Below are 17,914 nucleotides of genomic sequence, written 5' to 3' on the forward strand. Positions count from 1 at the left end.
ATTTAATAATTCGTTAGAAAAAGGTGTAGTGCCAGAGAACTGGTGGATAGCTATCACTATACCTATATTTAATAAGGGAGATGGAACTATAGGCCAGTCAGCTTTACATCGGTAGTAGGAAAAATCATGGAATCCCTACTAAAGGAGAAAATTTAAAAAATCTAGAAACCAAAAATAGTCAACATGCATTTCAAAAGGGAAAGTCTTGCTTGACCAACCTTATTGAATTCTTTGAAGAGGTAAACGAGAGGATGGACAAGGGTAATGCAGTAGATATATATCTAGATTTCCAAAAGGCCTTCAATAAGGTACCACATAATAGACTAATAAGGTCAGAGCATGTGGAGTCAGGGAACAAATAGTAGAATGGATAGCTAGCTCGCTGCAAGTCAGAGAGCAAGGGTAAAAGGTAGCTATTCAGAGTTGCAGAAGGTGGGAAGTGGGGTCCCACAAGGATTAATGCTGGGACCAATGCTGTTCACAATTTATATTAACGATTTAGACTTTAGAATCTAAAACACAATTTCTAAATTTGCGGACGACACCAAATTGGGAGGGCTAGTCAATATAAGAACATAGCACTGTTGCCTCACAGCGCCAGAGACCCGGGTTCGAATCCGGCCTCGGGTGATTGTCTGTGTGGAGTTTGCACATTCTCCCCGTGTTTGCGTGGGTTTGCTCCGGTTTCCTCCCACAGTCCAAAGATGTGCGGGTTAGGTTGATTGGCTATGATAAATTGACCCTTAGTGTTAGGGGGATTAAATACGTGGGGTTACAGGGATAGGGTGGGATATGTGTTGGTGTAGGGGTTACGGGGATCGGGTGGGATATGTGTCGGTGCAGGCTCGATGGGCCGAAAGGGCCTCTATCTGCACTGTGGGGTTTCTGTGATTCTGTGATAAGAAGTAGGAGCAGGAGTAGGCCATACGGCCCCTCGGGCCTGCTCCGCCATTCAATAGGATCATGGCTGATCCGAATCTAGACTCGCGTCCACTTCCCTGCCCTCTCCCCGTAACCCCTAATTCCCTTATCTGCTAGGAAACTGTCTATCTCCATTTTAAATTTATTTAATGTTGCAGATTCTGCAGCTCTCTGAGGTAGCAAATTCCATAGATTTACTACCCTCTGAGTGAAGAAGTTTCTCCTCATCTCAGTTTTGAAAGGGCAGCCCCTTATTCTTAGATTATGCCCCCTAGTTCTAGTCTCGCCCATCAGTGGAAACATCCTCACCGCATCCACCCGATCAAGCCCCCTCACAATCTTATATGTTTCGATAAGATCGCCTCTCATTCTTCTGAACTCCAATGAGTAGAGTCCCAACCTACTCAACCTTTCCTCATACGTCAACCCCCTCATCTCCGGAATCAACCGAGTGAACCTTCTCTGAACCGCCTCGAGAGCAAGTATATCTTTTCTTAAATATGGAAACCAAAACTGCACGCAGTATTCCAGGTGTGGCCTCACCAATACTCTGTATAACTGCAGCAAGACTTCCCTGTTTTTATACTCCATCCCCCTTGCAATAAAAGCCAAGATTCCATTGGCCTTCCTGATCACCTGCTGCACCTGCATACTAACTTTTTGTGTTTCATGCACCAGGACGCCCAGATCCCTTTGTACTGTAGCACTTTGCAGTTTCTCTCCATTTAGATAATAACTTGCTCTTTGATTTTTTCTGCCAAAGTGCATAATCTCTCACTTTCCAACATTATATTGCATCTGCCAAATCTCTGCCCACTCACTTAGCCTGTCTATGTCCTTTTGCAGGTTTTTTATGTCCTCCTCACTCACTGCTTTCCCTCCCATCTTTGTATCGTCGGCAAACTTGGATATGTTGCACTCAGTCCCTTCCTCCAAATCGTTAATATAGATTGTAAAGAGTTGGGGTCCCAGCACTGATCCCTGCGGAACACCACCAGTTACTGATTGCCAGCCCGAGAATGAACCATTTATCCCAACTCTTTGTTTTCTGTTAGATAGCCAATCTTCCACCCATGCCAGTATATTACCCCCAATCCTGTGATTTCTTATCTTGATCAGTAATCTTTTGTGTGGAACCTTGTCAAATGCCTTTTGGAAGTCCAAATACACTACATCCACTGGTTCCCCTTTATCCACCATGTATGTTACATCCTCAAAGAATTCGAGCAAATTTGTCAAACATGACTTCCCCTTCATAAAACCATGCTGACTCTGTCCTATTAAATTATGTTTATCCAAATGCTCTGTTACTGTTTCCTTAATAATGGACTCCAACATTTTGCCAACCACAGATGTTAGGCTAACTGGTCTATAGTCTCCAGCTTTTTGTCTACTTCCCTTCTTAAATAAGGGTGTTACATTAGCAGTTTTCCAATCTGCCGGGACCTTTCCTGAGTCCAGGGAGTTCTGGAAAATAATCACCAATGCATCCACAATTCCTACAGCCACTTCTCTCAAGACCCTAGGATGTAGGCCATCAGGTCCGGGGGATTTATTTGCCTTAAGTCCCATTATTTTACTGAGTACCATCTCCTTAGTGATTTTAATCGTCTTTAGCTCCTCCTCCCCCCCCCCCCCCCCATTGCCCCCTGTTTGTCCAGTGTTGGGATATTTTTAGTGTCCTCTACTGTAAAGACTGATACAAAATATTTGTTCAGCGTCTTTGCCATCTCCATGTTCCCCACCACTAGTTTCCTGGTCCCATCCTCTAAGGGACCAACGTTCACTTTAGCCACCCTTTTTCTTTTTATATAGCTGTAGAAACTCTTGCTATCTGTTTTTATATTTTTTGCTAGTTTACTTTCATAATCTATCTTCCCTTTCTTAATTAATCTTTTAGTTATTGTTTGCTGGCTTTTAAATGCTTCTCAATCTTCTATCCTCCCACTAGATTTGGCTACTTTATATGCCCTTGTCTTCAGTCGGATACTATCCTTTATTACTTTACTAAGCCACGGATGGCTGTCTTTTCTTTTACTCCCCTTTTTCCTCAGTGGAATATATTTATCTTGAAAGATGTGAAATATCTCCTTGAACGTAGACCACTGTTCTTGTACCGTCTTACACTTTAATCTGTTTTCCCAATCCACTTTAGTCAATTCTACTCTCATACCTTCATAGTCTCCTTTATTTAAGCTCAGTACGCTGGTTTAAGATCCAACTCTCTCATCCTCAAACTGAATTTGGAATTCAACCATATTATGGTCACTCATTCCAAGGGGATCCTTTACTAGGACATTTTTTTATTAATCCTGTCTCATTACACAGGACCAGATCTAAGATTGCCTGCCCCCTGGTTGGTTCAGTTACATACTGCTCAAGGAACCTGTCCCTAATACACTCTGAACTCTTCCTCAAGGCTGCCATGCCCAATTTGATTAGTCCAGTCAATATGAAAGTTAAAATCCCCCATGATTATAGCTGTTCCCTTATTACAAGCCCCAACTATTTCCTGATTTATACTCCGACCAACAGAGTTGCAACTGTTAGGAGGCCTATAGACTACGCCCACTCGTGACTTTTTTCCCCTTATTATTCCTTATCTCCACCCAAACTATTTCACTATCCTGATCCTTTGACCCAATATCATTTCTGACTATTGCAGTGATTCCATCCTTGATTAACATAGCAACCCCACCTCCCTTTCCTTCCTGTCTGTCCTTCCTAATTGTCAAATACCCTTGTATGTTTAGTTCCCAGTCATGATTATCTTGCAGCCATGTTTCCGTAATGGCCACCAGATCATACCCATGTGTAGTTATTTGTACCGTCAACTCGTCAATTTTGTTACGAATGCTGTGTGCATTCAGATAAAGAACTTTCAAATATGTTTTCTGACAATTTATTCCTGCTTTTACCCCTTTTACTACTTTACCTTTATCATTATACATTCTGTCCCTTCCTGACACGCTCTGGTTTTTAATTCCCCCACTGCTACCTTGCTCTATTGCCTTCTCCGCTGTCATTTTTATTTTTTGCTCTCTTAAAACCTCCCCCCCGCTAATTAGTTTAAAGCCCTCTCTACAGCCCTAGTTATTCAATTCGCCAGGACTCTCGTCCCAGCACTGGCCAAGTGAAGTCCGTCCCAACGGAACAGCTCTCTCCTGTCCCAGTACTGATGCCAGTGTCCCAGGAAGCAAAACCCATTTCTCCCACACCAGGCTTTGAGCCATGCATTTAACTCTCTAATTTTATTTACCCTAGCCAAATTTGCACGTGGCTCAGGTAGTAATCCAGAGATTATTACCCTTGCGGTTCTGCTTTCTCTTTTGGCCCCTAGCTGCTCAAACTCCCTCAGCAGAACCTCCTTCCTTGCCCTTTCTATGTCGTTGGTACCAGCATGGACCACGACAACTGGATCCTCCCCCTCCCACTCCAAGTTTCTCTCCAGCCCAGAGGAGATGTCCTTAACCCTGGCACCGGGCAGGCAACACAGCCTTCGGGACTCTCGCTCTCGGCTGCAAAGAACACTATCTATCCCCCTAACGATACTATCCCCTACCACTACAACATTTCTTTTATTTCCCCCCACTTGAATGGCCCCCGCTCCACGGTGCTGTGGCCGGGTTGCTCATCCTCCCCGCAGTCCCCGTTCCCATCCTCACAGGGAGTAAGAGCCTCAAACCTGTTGGACAAGAGCAAGGGCTGCGGCTCCTCCAACACTACCTCCTGGATCCCTGTACCTGCCTCACGCCTAGTCACACCATCCTGACCCTGGCCACGGACTACATCTGAATTAATTAATCTAATTGGTGTGACTACTTCCTGATAGAGTCCAGGTAACTCTCCCCCTCCCTGATGTGTCAGTGTTTGAAGCTCGGACTCCAGTTCTTCAACACGGAGCCAGAATTCCTCGAGCAGCCAACACTTACTGCAAATGTGATCACCGTGAGCATCAATGGTGTCCACCAGCTCCCACATATTGCAGCAGCAACATATCACCTGATCTCCCATTCTATGTAATTAATTAAATTTATTAATATTATTCTTAAATACCCTCTGCCCCGATTCTAGATGATGAATATCGCACCTTAGAAACTATAAACCAGAGTTTAAGCTTAGAGAGAAATACTCACCAACCAATCACTTACCCTCTTTCTGGTGACGTCACACTTGGATTACTTTTTACCTCTCTCCTTCCCTCTGAGTTCCAAGATTGGAGATTGGTACGCCTTACCTGGGTCTCGGGAGCCTTTATACAGCCGCTTAGCCCACGATTCTCGCACTGAGGCCTTACCTGGGTCTCTGGAGCCTTTATACAGCCGCTCAGCCCGCGATTCTCGCGGAGGACTGCAACAAATTACAAGAAGACATTAATAAACTTGCAGAATGGGCATATAAATGGCAAATAAATTTTAACATAGATAAGTGTGAGGTATTACATTTTGGTAAGAAAAATGAGGAGGTCACTTATTACTTGGAAAACAAGAATCTAAATGGGTAGAGGAGCAAGGGGACCTGGGAGTACAAATCACAAAGTTGTGACGCAGGTTAACAAGGCCATAGCCAAAGCAAACTAAGCACTAGGGTTTATTTCGAGAGGGATAGAATTGAAAAGTAGAGAAAATATGCTAAACTTGTATCGATCCTTGGTTAGACCACACTTGGAGTACTGTGTACAGTTCTGGTTGCCATATAATAAAAATAATAGAGGCACTGGAGAAGGTGCAAAAAAAATTACAAGGTTGATACTAGAACTTCGGGGTTATACCTATCTGGAAAGGATGAATAGGCTGGGTCTCTTTTCTCTTGAAAAAAGAAGGCTGAGGGGGTGACCTGATAGAGGTCTTTAAAATCATGAAAGGTTTTGATAGTGAATACAGAGAGTGTTTCCACTTGTGGGGAAGAGCAAAACTAGAGGCCATCAATAGAAGATAGTCACCAAGAAATCAAATAGGGAATTCAGAAGGAACTTCTTTACCCAGAGAGTGGTGAGAATGTGGAACTCGCTACCACAGGGAGTGGTTGAAGCGAATAGTATTTAAGGGGAACAAAAACAGAAAATGCTGGAAATACTCAGCAGGTCAGGCAGCATCTGTGGAGAGAGAAACGAGAGTTAACGTTTCAGGTCGATGACCCTTCGTCAGAACTGGGACAACAGTATTTAAGGGGAGGCTAGTTAAGCACAAGGGAGAAAGGAATAGAGAGTTATGCTGATAGGGTTAGATGGGGAAAGACGGGAGGAGCCTCAAGTGGAGCATAAACGCCGGCATGGACTGGTTGGGCCGAATGGCCTGTTTCGGTGCTGTATATTCTACTAGCTGAAGTGCCCGGCGGTGCCGAGGCTTTTTTGAGGGAATGTTGTTGGAAGAGAGAGAGCGACTGGGGGGAAAAGGGAGGGGGAGGGCGGGGGGGGAAGGGAGGGCAGGGGGAGGGGAAGGGAGGGCGGGGGGAGGGGAAGGGAGGGCGGGGGGAAGGGAGGGCGGGAGGGAGGGGGGGGAGGAAGGGCGGGGGGGGAAAGGGGGGGGGGGAGAGGGAGGGGAGGGAGGGCGGGGGGCGCCCCCCCCCCCCCCGAGGGTCGCCCCCCCGAGGTGAAGACCGCAGATTGCGCGCGCGCCCCCCCCCCCCCCCCCCCCCCCGAGGTGAAGACCGCCGATTGCGCGCGCAGCAGGAGCTGAGACGCGGCGTCTCTCTCGGCCGGCGGGCCCGGTTGCCAGGGTAACCGTGACGCTGACCAAGCCAGAGAGAGAGACGCCGCGTCTCAGCTGCTCCTGCTGCGCGCGCGGCCCCCCACCCCCCGCCCGAGGGTCGCGGCCCCCCCCCCCCCACCCCGAGGTGAAGACCGCCGATTGCGGCTGTGGGAGACGTCCGGCGGGCCCGGTTGCCAGGGTAACGCTGGACGCTCAGCAAGCCCCGCCCCCCGGCCAGCCAGAGAGAGACAGCGCGTCTCAGCTCCTGCTGCGCGCGCACCCTAGCGGCGCTGGGCTGAGGCTCGGCCCTCCAGCCTTCGAGTGGGGCCGGGAGGTGCCCTAGCTCAGGCGTGGGTGCGGAGGAGACTCCGAGGCTTCTAGGCCTACCTGGAAAAACGGGGAAAGGTAGGAAAATTAACGAGATTAGATAAGTTAATTACTTTCTAAATCATTTTTTTTTAAAACAATGGCCTAGAAATTGAGTGCCCTTAGCGCCGATTTTGCGGCGCTAGAGGGCCTAGCGCTGCATTTGGCGCCGGCGCCGAAATTGCCTGGGGCCCTTACGCCGCGGTAGACCGGTAGCGCTGCGCCGGCACCGATGACGTCATCGGTGTGCGCAGCGTCCCGGTTGCCATGCCGACGGGCCCCAGCGCCGAAATTCAGTTGCGGCCGCCTCGCCCGTGACAGCCGCAACTAAGACTCTGGCAACAGAGTCTTACGAGTCTTTGCGCCGGCGCATTAAAGGCCCCCGCGGCGGCCGGCCGCTTTCCCCGCCGGCCGCCTGGCCGCAGCTCCCTCCCCGGACTTCCTCCCCCCCCCCCCCCCCCCCCCCCCGGAACAGAAGCAAGCCCGGCACTTGTTTTTAAAAGATTTTCGCGGGCCGCGATCGGGTGCAGGCAGCTCCTCCTTAAGGGAAGGAGGAGGCCTGCACTTCCCGAGCCTGCCGCACCGCATCGGGTGCCGCAGCGCCGGAATTGCGGCGCGAAACGGCAGTTAGCGCCGATTTACCGCCGCAAAGACCCTTCAGTAGCGCCGGCAGCTGTTTGGGCGCGGCCCTGCTGAATTTTTGGCGCGCGCAGGGGGACTTAGCGCCGGCACTAACTTCCGGCGCTAAAGCCCTGGCTAAACCAAAACTCAATTTCTAGGCCAATGTGTTTTAAAAGCAACGTTTTTTTTTTAAGACGCAGAAAGCGGGAAAAAGAAAGGAAAAGTTTGGAATCAAGATGGCGGCGACTCACCTCGGTTCAGAACGATAAAGCCCGGCCACACACGCACCGATTGGCCCGGCGGCACACGCCAGCAACCCGGCGTACGATTGGTCGAGCTCGAGGTCACTCTGTCGCTAATGAGCGGAATGTTGAAGGTTTTTGGGATACCGCGGGCGCAATTTTAGCCCGGCCGAAACGTAAATACGCTTAAAACCGTCTCGGAAGCGTAAGCTTTCTTTGGAGGTAACGTGCGCGTAGGTACGCCCTGTAACTTTCGAGTGCATACCCGCAACGCACACGCGATGACAGACAGATAGAAGTACCGATTTATATATATAGATGTAATATCAATTTCCCTCATTACCATGTTGTCCACATACCTAGCTATGGCTTGTGGAGGATTGTTTGGGTTTTTTTGAGTTGCAAACTTTTTTGGAGGGAGGCGAGGGGAGAGTGAAGGGCTTCTCTGCCATGGATGAGTTGGTTAAGGAATAAGCAAGCTACTTGCTTTGAGCCATTTCTACGACATCTAAATGAAAATCATTCAGTGATCCCAGCAGTATTTCAATCAGCATGCTGGTCTGAGACTGAAATTTAATGAAACGAAAGGGGAACTGATATTAAGAGCATTGACATTCGAAGCAATACTGTCAGAAGAGGCTGAGCAATTTACCGCTCGTGTATTTAAAGTACTGAGAACCATTACTCATCTGTTCAACAATAGGGATTCTAGCACAGAATTGCTCAGTATAGTTGATGAAAGGAACAGAACTTGTATAAATGGTTTTGGCAATTTCAGTTTGAGTGCGACAACAGTATATTCATATGATCATTGAAAGCAAATTACACTCTGGCTCTAGTCCTACAGATTCTACACGTGAATACATTAACTGCAAGCTTGTTATCTTTCATGTCCAGTGTAATGTTTGGAAGCCCCACTTTCTATATGCTGTTATATATTCAATATAAATATTTTTAAAAGCACACAATCTTGTACTATTGCTATAGCCGACTCTTAATTTAAATGATCTGGCTATTGTCGTTGACACTAAATTCCCACTTTTTACTGTATTACAGTGAAACCTGTAAATTAGGAACACCTAAGGGACTTACATAGAAACATAGAAGATAGGAGCAGGAGGAGGCCATTCGGCCCCTCGAGACTGCTCCGCCATTCAATGAGATCATGGCTGATCATCCAAACCCTAGCACCCGGTCCCTACACCGACAGCCATCCCACCCAAGCCCTATCCCCGTAACCCCAAGTATTTAATCCCCCTTAACACTAAGGGTCAATTTTTATCATGGCCAATCAACCTAACCCGCACATCTTTGGACTTGCATCAGGTGTCCTTATTTTCAAAATGGTAATTGTTTGTACAGTAAAGTAGATAAGCCAGATATTCTGGGATTGGCTGTAGCTCTTGCAGCATTCCTCCTTTTTTCTCACCCTCACCTGGGAGTGTGCCTAATTCTGCCAGCAGGATGTGATTTCAGTTCATTTTCTGTTTGTTGGGTTTCCTAGTTCATTGCCATCCCAGGGTCCTTTTCCATCGAGGAAGGAAGTCCTGGTCCATTTGGCAGCCTGCACAGGGCGAAATGGCTGCTGTAGGGCCAGAGTGCCTGGCAGATCCCAGCCAAATTGGCGGGGATTAATGTCCGGCACACCCCTCGTTCGGGACTCCCTCCCTCTGTGCTGCAGCTGCTAATGTTTGAAGATCTGGGGGTGGGGGCGGTGGGTAGGGGTCTGTTAGCAGCTCATCATTACCTAATGTACTGGTGGAGTAGGGTTACCAACTCTGGTTGGATGCATTCCTGGAGGTTTGATCATGTGATATGCTGACCAAGTGACAGCTACAAATGTTATTGGATTTACCTTAATGCTTGGGTCCCCTGCAGTTGAGAATTTTTTTGTAGTATCGCGCTAGCAGCTATTGTGTAAGAACTTCCAAGAATCAGAGAGCAGGCAAAGAGGCGAAACTGAGGGCGGGGAAAAGGAAGAAACCATTCTCCATCTCTCCCCCTCAACTGTTGAGCCATTGCACACACCCCCCGCCCTGGGTTTTGTCTAATGATCACTTTACCCAGCATCCATAACAGCAGAGAAATCCCTTCATCCCTGTGAGAGCCGTGCAAGCAGGCAATCCCAGAGAGAGAGAGCGGTTTATCTGCACTGTCTGCTGGGTAAAGAGATCTCCATTTATCACCCGCTGCTGCCTCACATTGACCTGCATGCCCTGTGTTTTAAGTTGTAAATGGACTAGTTTGTAATCTGCGAATGTTCATGGTTTCGAGGTGCAGTTTTTATCTATTACGAGGTGAGTTATTTGGGACTGTCAGTAAATGTCTGTTTTTTGGAGTGTCTGTTTGTACAGGGTTCATTGTTTATGTTGCTTAATTCAAATTATTGGATAGTGCAAAAAATAGTTCTGAATTATCAGAAGTGAACTGTATATTGAAAATTTTGCTTTACAAGGACATACGCAGTATTAGGACATTTTTGAGTGTTAAAGAATCGCAACTGCTTTTTCTAGAACTTCGGTTTGGAAGGCCTTTGCATTAACTGCTAGGTAATACAAAACAATCTTTTAGTACAGTCACTTGGTTTTAGAGCTTGTTTAAAGACAGATCATTAACAGCTGCTGATGCAACTTTTTAAATTTAAAGACGGGTATCTGAAAGTTTTTTTGATTTTTGGCATTCAAAATGTTTGTGTTTAGGCTATAGTGATGGTTCTGGAATCGACTGGGGAAACTACCTTCAAAATGATACTGAAGCTGCTTAAATCCTTGTGGGAATCCATCATCACTGTGGACCAAATGAACAGAGTAAGTGTGCCACCTACTGGGCAACAGTGCAGCATGCATTTAGAGGCTTCCAAGTACTTGTGCTGAGAGCCCTCCACTCCAGCTTAATGGGGTTGACTATTTGTGCTTTAGGTTTCAGAGGACTGACTTAGTTGAGGAAGCCTGAAAAATAGCTTTGCAACCTCTCGTCTGAATGTTTGATAATATAATGTTTAAGCTTTTTAAAAATTTGACATTAACGCTACCTAGAATCATATAATGGTTACAGCACAGAAGGAGGTCATTTGGTCCGTCGAGCCCGTGCCGGCTCTCTGGAAGAGCACTTCAGCTAGTCCCTTTCCCCTTAGCCCTGCAATTTTTTTTTCCTTCGGGTACTTATCCAATTCCCTTTTTGAAAGCCACGATTGAATCTGCCTCCACCACCCTTTCAGGCAGTGCATTCCAAATCCTAACCACTCGCTGCGTAGTAAAGATTTTCCTCATGTCGCCTTTGGTTCTTTTGCCAATCACCTTAAATCTGTGTCCTCTGGTTCTCGACCCTTCTGCCAATGGGAACAGTTTCTCTCTAGCTACTCTGTCCAGGCCCCTCATGATTTTGAACACCTCTATCAAATCTCCTCTCAACCTTCTCTGCTCTAAGGAGAACAACACCAGATTTTCCAGTCTATCCACATAACTGAAGTCCCTCATCCCTGGAACCATTCTCGTAAATCTTTTCTGCACCATCTCTAAGGTCTTCACATTCTTCCTAAAGTGTGGTGCCCAGAATTGGGCACAATACTCCAGTTGAGGCCGAACCAGTGTTTTATAAAGGTTAATAATAACTTCCTTGCTTTTGTACTCCATACCTCTATTTATGAAGCCCAGGATCCAGTATGCTTTTTTAACCGCTTTCTCAACCTGCCCCGCCACCTTCAGCGATTTGTGTACATTCACCCCCAAGTCTCTCTGTTCATGCACCTCCATTAGGATTGTACCATTTAGTTTATATTGCCTCTCCTCATTCTTCCTACGAAAATGTATCACTTCGCACTTTTCTGCGTTAAATTTCATCTGCCACGTGTCCACCCATTTCACCAGCCTGTGTCTTCTTGAAGTCTATCACTATCCTCCTCGCTGTTCACTGTGGCTCCAAGTTATTAGGACACTTGCAAAAAAAGGTTCTTCTTTAAATAAATGGGTTAACTAGGATTATGTATAAAAGTGACCCTGAATGTGTGGGCTGACGTTCTGTGCTGAAAAGTGCTGGTGCTTCAGTTTATGCCTGACGTTTCCAAGTAGCCGACTTCCAACCTCGGCTGGCGTGAGATGCTGTATCCCCCTCCACGAAGGGTAGAATTCAGTTGTCCGCTTACGCACACTCGCTACTATTTCATTGTCACGACACTTTGTTGGTATTGACTAAATGTGTGGTTTTGTGAGGCGAATAGGAAGAATCTGCTTTGGGGGGGGGGGGGTGGCTGCGGCAGAGTGTAGAAAGAATGCAGACAAAATGGGGAGAGAAAGAATAGGTGACTGATCACTGACAGTTTTTAGGAGAGTTTATTTGCAGGTGCTTTTAAGATTATCTATTTAAATTGTTTTCCATCAGTATATCAGATAACTTGGACTTTCCATGCTAAGCATTGATATCAAACCTGTCCAATGAAACACAAAAATTAGCAATTTTTGGTAAAAGACTGAGCGAAAAGGATTCTGCCACTTCAAAAAAAGAAAAATGTACAACTTAAAATTCAAATTTTTATATTGCAGGGTTTTGAGCGAATATACAAGGAAATTCCAGATATTCATTTAGATGTGCCACAGGCTTACACAGTGATGGAACAGTTTGTGGAACAGTGCCATCAAATGGGGATAATAGTGAAACAGCTGAGGGATCTTTGTCCCTCCAGGTGAGTAACGTTGTGGTAGATCTCTCAACCGACCGGCTCGCTGTTTAACATCAATCCAGAATTATATTTCATGAATTGACTGTCATGGGACTGGTACAATGAGCCAAGTGTACTAGGAAGATACAATAGACTCAAATAACTACATCCGAGATATTTTTTAAAGGGTGGCTTGTTGCAGTTTTCAACGGTGCTATTCCTTACCCTTTTTTAATTTTGACCTGCTGCATCCTTGAAGCCCTTTCTGCAGTCAAACATCCAACCTGTAAAGAGTAGTATATACTTCTGTGTGTGTTTACAAAGGTTTGTGGTGGGGGAAGGAAGGTTTCTGCTCTCCTATTTATAGTGAAATTGTAAATGTGTGGGTATATGAAGAGCATATTTGTTTTTTGCTATAAATAGTAAACCAAAAATCTTCTCACCTTCCCCCCCCCACCCCCCATGTTCTGACGCTGTTCTCACTTTTGATGTACAGTATGATTACACACACGTATCCATATATCCAGGCAGGCCAGTTACCCCCCTATAAGCTTACACTCAATCGCCAACAAAGTACCGTGGCTGCAGTGTGTACTATCTACAGGATGCACTGCAGCAACTCCCAAACCCATGACCTCTACCACCTTGAAGGACAAGGGCAGCAGGTACATGGGAACACAAGTTCCCCATCCAAGTCGCATATCATCCAAATGTGGCTATATATCGTCATTCCTTCAAAGTCCTGGAACTCCCTACCAAATAACATTGTGGGAGTATCTTCACCACATGGACTGCAGTGGTTCAAGAAGATGGCCCACCGCCACATTCTCAAGGGCAACTAGGACTGGGCAATAAATGCTATCCATGCCAGCGACGCCCATATCCCAAGAATGAATAAAAAAGATACAAGAGTACTTCTTAGGGGATAGTCCATATATGGTTACCTGAAGTCATCTGCTATATGCTTAACTTGTACTTTTTAGGAACTAGAAGTGTAAAGTGGTTACTTAGTTTAACTTCAGTTTCCCATCTTGTACATGGGTTGAATAAAATGCAGCATTAACCTGTTTGAACAAGCCCAGTCTAATTCAAGCCCACTTGTGTGCTACTGTCAAATAAGAATTTTTAATGTAACCAGAATTTGGTGCCATACTGAGCACCTACTACCCAATTGCTGTTGATTAGTTAATACAGGAACAGATAAATTCTTAATTGCAAAGATTTTGCAGTGCTAATTTATGTCATATTTAACTCTGTCTTTAAGGGGACGCAAACGCTTTGTGAGTGAAGGAGATGGCGGACGCTTCAAATGAGAAAGTTGTCAGAGGTGAACGAGCACAAGTTCCTGCAATATTTTTGTTTTTGTGCAGTCAACTTTTTGATTATAGCTTTTCAGTCCACATAGTTCACATTACATGTGAGCATTGGGCATGGGTTAAACCTCATTAAATATTTTCAAATGCATTTGCTGCGAAAATAGAACCAAAAAGCACTTAATATGTGGGGTATAGATTTTCTCTTTTTCCAAGGGTGGGGGGAATGAAGAATTAACAGCAATGCCACACGCTTGTGGTCAATGAAAATAAGCTACATAAGGATATACATAGGTAATCTGATCATTCCATAGTCTTGTACAAACTTCACTGCCAAGCCTTTCTGAATACTATGGTCTTCAAAGACTGGTTTAAATACTGAAATCTGTATGAATGGGTTACACATGCTGTGTGTAATTGATCTCTTCTTGGCTGCTAATGCTAAAAATGCAATGCTTCAAGCAGTTTTAAAAAAAGCTGGACTCTACCTTTTTATTTCTGTACAATTTCCAGCGGAATGTATAAAATGTCCCATTGATTTATGGTACAAATAACTTCTGGCATTAAAAATTGATTTTGAAGATGGAATATGACAGTGGGATGTACTTTTCTTCCTTGCAGAGTATGAAAATCAAAATAAAGTTGGTTTTTAAAGTGTGCAGATTTTTCTTTCTCTGTCTTCCCCCACCACAGCTATTTTGCAAATTGTTATAGTTAGAAAGACAGGAAAGTACAGGATCAGCTCTCCATCTGGCTGGTCCCAAAAACTGATATCTTAGTCAGCCAGGCACTGGACACCTCGCTTAGCTTCGAGGAGAGGATAAAGAGATTGGAATTGTTTAATCAGGGAAGATATTCAAGATTCTTAATGATGGAATAAAGAGTTGGAATAAATGGGTCTTTTTCCGAGTGGCAGGCAGTGACTAGTGGGGTACCGCAGGGATCGGTGCTAGGACCCCAGCTATTCACAATATATTAATGATCTAGACGTAATATCTCCAAGTTTGCAGACGACACAAAGCTGGGTGGGCTGTGAGGAGGATGCCGAGAAACTCCAGTATGATTTGGACAAGTTGGGTGATTGGGCAGGTGCATGGCAGATGCAGTATAATGTGGATAAATGCAAGGTTATCCACTTTGGTGGCAAAAACAGGAAGGCAGATTATTATCTGAACGGCAATCGATTGGGAGAAGGGGAAGTGCAACGAGACCTGGGTGTCCTTGTACACCAGTCGCTGAAGGCAAGCATGCAGGTGCAGCAGGCGGTTAAGAAGGCAAATGGTATGTTGGCCTTCGTAGTGAGGGTTTGAGTACAGGAACAAGGATGTTTTGCTGCAGTTGTACAGGGCCTTGGTGAGACCACACCTTGAGTATTGTGTGCAGTTTTGGTCGCCTTATCTGAGGAAGGATGTTCTTGCAATGGAGGGAGTGCAGCGAAAATTCACCAGACTGATACCTGGGATGGCAGGAATGACGTATGAAGAGAGATTGGGTCGATTGGGCTTATACTCGCTGGAGTTTAGAGGAATGAGAGAGGATCTCATTGAAACTTATAAAATTCTAACAGGACTAGACAGACTAGATGCAGGAAGGATGTTCCTGATGGCGGGGGAGTCCAGAACCAGGGGTCACAGTCTAAAGATAAGGGGTAAGCCATTTAGGACAGATGAGGAATTTCTTCACCCAGAGAGTGGTGAACCTGTGGAATTCTCTACCACAGAAGGCAGTAGAGGCCAATTCATTAAATATATTCAAGAAGGAGTTAGATATATTTCTTAAGGCTAAAGGGATCAAGGGATATGGGGAGAAGGCAGGGACAGGGTACTGAATTTGGATGATCAGCCATGATCTCACTGAATGGTGGAGCAGACTCAAGGGGCCGAATGGCCTACTCCTGCTCCTATGAATCCTCATATATTTGAGATTGCCATAAAGAAAAGGGAAGATGCATAGGTAATTTAGATGTGACTGGTTTATGCAGAGGGAAAAGTTTAAGGGGAATTGCATATCCTTGCTGTAGGATGACCAGCATTGTACCCACTACTCTGTGCCTGTACCAGTGCCTGGTACCTCATCACCTCCTGGGATTTGAGCTCTGCCCTGGCTATATATTGAGATCCAGTTAGTTTTCCTTACTGCTGCCGCATCCTATTGGTTCCGGTGCGTTACCTAGTAATATGCCCAGATTCCTTTGCTGTTATATTCCCTCTTTTTATGTTCCATGGTCTCATTACCATGCATTTGTGCACAATTAAATAACATTTGCCACTCCAATAGCCCATGACAATCTATCCTGATCCTTTATTTAATTTGCCTCTTTCCAATTGTATGCATCACGCACCCTCCCCCATCTGGTGTCATCTTCAAACTTGAGCCTTGTTTACCAAAAACTGAAATGGTGACCTGCTTGGAAATGGCTCAGGGTCACTTGAACAGGTCACTGGGTTTGTGGCCCTCGACTACTGAGAATCCCTGCCTTTTGGTAAGTGTTGCTGTTATTTTACTAGCTTTAAACTTGTTGAATGATCGGTATCTTCTTCTTAGGCGGAACCGAGGATGACTTGCTTCCACATTAAAAATGAGCTCGCAGGTGACTTATTAGTCTAATGCAGGACCTACAGTCTGTCACAGGTGGGGCAGACGGTGGTTGAAGGGGCGGGCGGGGTGCTTGGGTTGACGTGCGTTCCTTGCGCTTGGCTTCCGCCTGCTCCCGGCGAAGAGACTCGGTGTTCGGCGCCTTCCCGGATGCTTCTCCTATATAAAACTAAGCTCAATACATTTTAAATTGTATATTTAAAAACTGCATAGAGAAAATTTATCTTCTGAATTGCATACTTTGATGGACTGAGTAAGAACATAAGAATTAGGAGCATAAGTAGGTCATACAGCCCTTCGAGCTTGCTGTGCCATTCAATAAGATCATGGCTGATCTTCGACCTGAACTCCGCCTGATCCTGATATCTCTGGATTCCCCTAGAGTTCAAAAATCTATCTCCGCCTTGAATAAACTCGAACGACTCGGCATCCACAGCCTTTTGGGTAGAGAATTCCAAAGATTGACAACCCTCAGAATAAATTCCTCCTCATCTGTCTTAAAAGGCCGACCCCTTCTGAAACTATACCCCCTAGTTCTAGACTCTCCAGCCAGGGGAAACAACCTCAGCATCTACCTAGAGCTGAAAACAGGATATTTTAATATTCTGAAGTCTACCTATATAAAACTTCCAATAAACACAATTTTAAAGGTCACTGAGGCATATGGATTTGCACACTCCTAAACTGCCATAGTGCATTAAAAAAAAAAAATCTGATTAGCTTAATTTAGACATCCACTGTGTCTTTTTTAATTATGACTGACACACATGATTAATGTATGCTGAACTCTGTTAGATCTTTGATAATATGGAGACGCTGGTCATACATGATGACCTAGAAGGATTTAATAGTGACATATGGTAATTAGTAGTGCAGTGTTTGAAAACTGAAAATCTATTGGGCAACACTTCTGGATATAAGTTTTTACAAGGCTTTCCTTGTGGCACTGCAATAGGTTCACCTATTCAGGATGCAAGTTAAACTATTCTAAGACCCCAGGAAGTTTCCCTCATTGTTTTGAATTCCATCTTTCTGTAGAGTGCCCAAGTTCTTTCATATCCTTGGCTATCAAGAAATTTTACTGTAGTTTCTTTAAAGCTTGGGCATGTCGTACCAACAGGACTGAACATTTCCATAAATTTGTTTTGCCTAATAGTTGCTACATTCCTAAAGCATAGAGTAGTGGACTGGCTGACGGGTACCAAATATGAATGAAAATGGGGGTGTGGGGTGGCGGAGGATAAGCGAAGCAATGTTCAGAGCTAAAACTGACATTCCTAGAAAGTTTCAGTTCTGAAATTGATTTTAGAAAACCGTGCCATTTAAGGGATTTCTTACCAAGTTTAGAACTAAGTTTTTGAAAACTGAAGCCACCCAAGTTCCCAGGTCTTTGTAATAAAATTCTCTTGATTCTAACTTCAAATGAAACTGAAAGACAAGAACTTGCATTTTAGAACAGCTTATCACATCTCAGTGCTTCACATTCAACAAGTTATATTGTGGGATTATGTG

The 17,914-nt window shown here is 45.1% G+C and overlaps 1 protein-coding gene across 2 annotated transcripts in view; it reads left to right on the forward strand.

Moving 5' to 3' along the window:
- Positions 1-14,466, forward strand: part of pdcd4b (programmed cell death 4b) — a 46,720-nt gene extending 32,254 nt beyond the window's left edge. For both annotated transcript variants that reach the window (XM_085994354.1, XM_085994355.1), the window contains 3 exons: positions 10,540-10,647; positions 12,379-12,518; positions 13,759-14,466. In XM_085994354.1, the coding sequence (XP_085850480.1) occupies positions 10,540-10,647; positions 12,379-12,518; positions 13,759-13,807 (297 nt within the window). In that variant the 3' untranslated portion in view covers positions 13,808-14,466. The remainder of the gene's footprint in view (positions 1-10,539; positions 10,648-12,378; positions 12,519-13,758) is intronic.
- Positions 14,467-17,914: the final 3,448 nt, after the last annotated feature.

The sequence above is a fragment of the Somniosus microcephalus genome, chromosome 8 (genome assembly GCF_052327205.1).
Source record: "Somniosus microcephalus isolate GS21.2 chromosome 8, FLI_Smic_1.0, whole genome shotgun sequence".
Taxonomy (NCBI): Eukaryota; Metazoa; Chordata; class Chondrichthyes; order Squaliformes; family Somniosidae; genus Somniosus; species Somniosus microcephalus.